Genomic DNA, 5,000 nt, shown 5'->3' with positions numbered 1-5,000 from the left:
ATGTACTTAGCCAAACGAAATTATTGTTATTTTGTTGTTTGGACAAATAACTGGTGTGTCATTATTGAAATCAAGAAGGATCCATCCTGGGAAGAAAACCTTACCAGACTAAGGGAATTTTACTTTAAACACCTCTTTCCCAAAATTGTTGAGGGAGAACTATAGTTTGTAGAATTATTGCAAGGTTTAAATCCAGCCGGAAGTTTGTACCCTGTTCCCATTTTACAAGTTTAATACTGAAACAATAACAAGTACAGCAACCTTCCATGCTCAGTAATGAAACCAAAACCATTTTTATTCAGAGAATTATCAAATATTCTTGATGTTGTGTTTCCTAAAACATTTAAGATTAGAGTTGCAATTGTTTACAGCTGAAAATGCTGGCTCTACTGCATAATATGTGACTTCAGACAAATGTTCTATTATTTTGTTACTATTCTACACATTACAAAAATAGAGAATGCCCCCTTATTTTCTAAACATAAAGGTCAAATAGATGGGCTTAATCTGCCTTGTTGAAATTTAAAGTTGATCCTCAGGCTTAAAGAAAACAAAAGCAATACATCAAGGTTGATTGATTGTCTTATTCCCCTAAGCATCAAAGCTACATGTTAATCAATAATACTCTCTCAATTTTCCCACTACATGCACGTCCTTACTCAAATTCTACCCCTTCACATCCTTCCTTTATCAGTGGAAACTGAAGATTTACAAGGGCAGCACAGACTTGAAATACTTTGTCAGCATAACATCTTAATTTGGGGGGTATAAAGTTTAGTATCTTAAAATCCTTCAGCCGTGCATTAGCCCTTTCGACGTGAATTCTGCATTTTGCAATGTTTTTAGTGGCCCTTATCTCACTGGCAGTGAATTTTCCATTCTCTAAGAAGGGAGGAATATTTACGGAAACACCCTTTGGGACAATGTCCTGAATCAAGAACCCCTTGTCTGCAAGGATCAGGTCACCATTTGCCATATGGTTCATTAGACCTGACTGTTTGACAATTTCCTTATCCGAAATTGATCCTGGATACAGTTTACTTACATATGTTATAACTGCATTGGGCGCCACCCCGACTAAAACTTTAAAAGAATTCATGCCCCGGTAGCTTGAATATGTCTCATTCTGTTGACTCATAAGACTGGGTGCTGCAATTTCAATATCTGTACAGTCAATGACTATTCTACAGCTAGTAAACATTGAAAAGGACGAAGGAGAGCATAATTTGTTTTTCTCCCTAGAAGGGATAGTGGTCATCAAATCATCAAATAAGATATGGTGTAAAACATGAATAAATGTTGTAACTACATTTGAAATGGTAGCAACACTACAAGAGAATAACTGAGCTATGTGGAGATTAGTATAGTTTTGTCTCAGTTTCATGAGGGTGATTAAAATTTGATCTTCAAAAATAATTGACTCCACTCTCCAACCTGCATAGTATGACAAAGAATCCTTAAATCTAGAGGCATAATTTACCACAATCTGGAAAACTTCTTTTGTTGGTAGTCCAGTTTCCATACGAAGAATATCTGTGGTAAGAGTTGATGCAGAATAATGTGTTCTCTGGTACTGTGCAGTTTCTCTCTGCTGCTCAAGTTCCCTCTTTGCAAGGTCAAGTTCGGCTTCAAGAATAACCTGGTTTGTTGAGGGTTTTTCTTGCAAGGGAGGTGCCTCCTCTTCCATTTTGTCCCGAATGGCCTGCACCATGTCATGTACACTGCTGTGTGTAGTACTACTCTGTTTTTTCTTTTTTCGAGGAAATCCTTCTGATGGAAACAACTTGTCAGCATTACGTGTGTAAATTTCTGGGCCGGCACTCTTTTTCCCATCTCTGAAGTGACAACTGCATATTCTGGAGTGATTCCCTGGTTCCCTGTCTTTTCTTCTGTAAGTTTATATAAAAAAAATAAGCTCACTAAGTAGAACTAGTTAGTCACTTTTACAGTACTGTGCAACATCTAAAGCTATTATAAACGAGAGTTCTAATATTGTTTATTTAAAATTAGCAACAGTATCGCCTACAAAATGATGAACTAGAACAAAGTAAAATTCCCCTTCGTCAAACTGCCAAGGGAAATGATATTTCTTCCTTTGAGAATGCAGTCGTTCGTGATGAACTGTAGTAAACAGTTTCCAAGTTAAAGCATGAATGAATGAATGTATGTATTTATAGTCTACTGAGTTTTTCAAGCATATCATGGGAGTAATTCACTGATCACAGCTGTTTTCCTTTTCACCAGAACAAATGCACGAATATTATTTAAGATACTATCGCAAAGACTTTGTGAGATACCAGTCCTTGAAAGAAATCACAGATCAAAACACGAGCCAAACACCAAAACGCCGCGAAAGCGCCACTTAATTGATAACACAAGATCTAGGACAAACCATAAATTAACCTTACCTTATTAATCGAATCCAGCGTTGGTACTCCTCCTTTTTCTTTATTTTATGTGGAAACCCATAGAATTTACAAGTATGTGATTCGGAATGATGATCACAGCCCGGAGCAAAGCAGTGAACCATCACGATCTTTCACCTCTAACACCTCGGCTCTTTGTCTGCTCAGTTGACGATTGGGATCTTCTTTCAAACGAATAAATATTCGTCTACGTCATCCAAAGTTCCAAAAAAAATTACAGTTCAATCAATAAGGGAAACTGTAAAAATAAAGGCCGCAAAACTGAAAAGGAGTCGAAAGCCACGCTTAACGCGCTTGTAATGCTATGCTTGGCAAACTTTGTTTAGAACAGAAAATTTGGTTGCCATGGAAGCATGACGTCACACTTTAGTACTCTATTGACATGCTGTTGTAGCAAATATGAAACAGTTTTCAAAACACGTGAGAGAAGTTGGGAATGACCATAATTCTTTGCGAATAAGCGTGCGCATTCCTAGAACATGGCGAATTTTGTTGTTTCGATCTGGTTTACTCTTAAACGAGCACGGTGACATATATTTTTTATTTCACAATTTTGGTGTACAAATTATTCCCTTAAAACAAAATCAAAAAAAAAAATTATCGGAAGGAAAAAAAAGATATAGCTAAAAACGTACACAAAGCTCCTTATCCAGGGAAGTAAATTATAATCTTGAAAAGAACAACTCGAGAAACAGTTTGAGTCGACATCATTTTAAGTTGAGTGATTTTTCCATAATTTTATAAGACAGTGTTCCATATGCTGAAGACTTTCTACCTATCTGACTCCAGTTGTTGGAAGGGTGTATAGCACTATCCACTGGATAACTCAATTGGTTTTGCTAGTGTTTATCCGCTGGATAGTAATTTATTCGGATAGCGTTCTCCACCTTTCGAACAACCGAAGCCAGGTGTTTTTCAAATGGTACTTTAAAAACCCTCTTGTTTATCTACCGCATGCAAGTAGTACAGGCATCAATGCATATGGGGTAAGATTGGCCCATTATATCTCCTCTTAAGCAAGCACGGTGACATATCTTTTTCATTGTAGTTTTCAAAACAGGGATTAGTAGGGAACATTCAGGGAAAGCTTTAAGAAAATCGTTCGACAATTTTTTTTCCTTCTGAGGAATTAGCATAAATTATCCAAATAACTGTGCGAGGATCACTTCAATGATCTTCTCTCGTATATAATTCTTGTTTGCTGTCTTTTGTTTCCGCCATTTTCACAGTTATTGATCTCGTACGATTTGTGCTAATCATTCGACCAACGACTAGACTCAAGCCAACAAATGAATTATAGTTTTTTAACCTTCAATTAAACTAAACCAGAGGAACTAACATCGCAATTATTGAAATATAACGCTTTGATCGATTTATTAGGGCCGTTTATACGAGAGAAAATAAGCCGCGGCTAACTCTGGCCGCGGCTTACGTAAGCCGCGAAAGGAACTATTTATACGAGTATAAACTCACCGGCCAGGATAAGCCGCGGCTTGAGAAAGCCGTGAACATAGATTTTGTACCATTTATACGGGGTGTACGGCCAGAGTTAGTCGCGGCTTATTTTCTCTCGTATAAACGGCCCTATTATCTTATGGTGCTGCGTAAAATGAAAGCTTAGACTTGGAGAGTATTATTTGAACAAACTAACCGGTTTGTGATTTGAGAACCTTTAACCCGCTCGACCCATGCACTCCAATTCTTCTTACTTATAACGATGACAGCTACGGCAACGACGACACCAATAATAATAACATTGGTTAAAAAAGAAGAAAATAATCGTGCTGCACGTGTAGCACACATTTCAGCACATACACTTTCGCAGTACTTTGCATAACAACGACATGAGCTCACCAAAATTCAACGAGGTTTTGACGACAACGAAAACATACAAATGTGGAATCTTCATTCGCTGAAAACAGCTAGTACCAATTTCATTTTTACGATATTTCGATCGCATTGTACGACGTACATGAACGAGATGGAATAAACGCGACAGACTCAAAATAGACCAAGGTTATATTTTGACTTTGACGTCGCTGTTGTAGATCTTTTAAGATCTATTAGGGAGTTAAAAAATTGCGTAATAGTCCCTTAAAGTTCCTAATAACGCCTCAAGTTTCTTTCTGGAAAATTATGTTTTGGAAGAATGGAAGAATTTAATTCAAGGGTTTAGGCATAACTACAAATCCGGACTAGAATTTGCATATTCACAAAGTTGTGGCTAAAGCTAACAGAATGTTGGGACTACTTAAAAGACCTTAAGAAAACTTGCAGGGATCTAAGTGATATTCAAATACCCCGAAACTCTCTACTGCTAATTTCTGCTGCTACGATCAAATTTTAAATACTGTCTGTGATGCCCCTCTTACGCGGAAAAAAATATTGAAAAGGTGAAAAAGGTTTAGCGAAAGGCCTCCATATTTATTCTTAAGACAGGGGACATTTATGAGACTCGCCTAAAGAGAATAGGCGTTTGTTTGTGTTTTGTAATTATAAGGCACGCCATCGATGTCTCTCCTCTCCATTGTTTACCGCTACTCATGTAGATAATATGATGATTTATGTTTAAGG

The 5,000-nt window shown here is 37.2% G+C and overlaps 2 protein-coding genes across 2 annotated transcripts in view; one reads left to right on the top strand and one right to left on the bottom strand.

Moving 5' to 3' along the window:
• Nucleotides 1-165, top strand: part of LOC138002872 (uncharacterized) — a 1,340-nt gene extending 1,175 nt beyond the window's left edge. Inside the window, exon 2 of the mRNA XM_068848854.1 lies at nucleotides 1-165. This exon is cut by the window's left edge and continues 912 nt beyond it. Coding sequence (XP_068704955.1) covers nucleotides 1-165 — 165 coding nt within the window.
• Nucleotides 166-652: 487 nt separating this feature from the next.
• LOC138002870 (uncharacterized) lies at nucleotides 653-2,767 on the bottom strand. Its single transcript, XM_068848853.1, has 2 exons — nucleotides 2,409-2,767; nucleotides 653-1,889 (listed from the first exon to the last, which is right to left on the bottom strand). Exons 1-2 carry the CDS (start codon nucleotides 2,528-2,530, stop codon nucleotides 656-658), a joined length of 1,356 nt encoding a protein of 451 aa, XP_068704954.1. The 5' UTR covers nucleotides 2,531-2,767; the 3' UTR covers nucleotides 653-655.
• Nucleotides 2,768-5,000: the final 2,233 nt, after the last annotated feature.

The sequence above is a fragment of the Montipora foliosa genome, chromosome 5, assembly GCF_036669935.1.
Source record: "Montipora foliosa isolate CH-2021 chromosome 5, ASM3666993v2, whole genome shotgun sequence".
Classification (NCBI taxonomy): Eukaryota; Metazoa; Cnidaria; class Anthozoa; order Scleractinia; family Acroporidae; genus Montipora; species Montipora foliosa.
The sequence above is the reverse complement of the archived record's forward strand: the minus strand, read 5'-3'. Positions and strand labels throughout refer to the sequence as shown.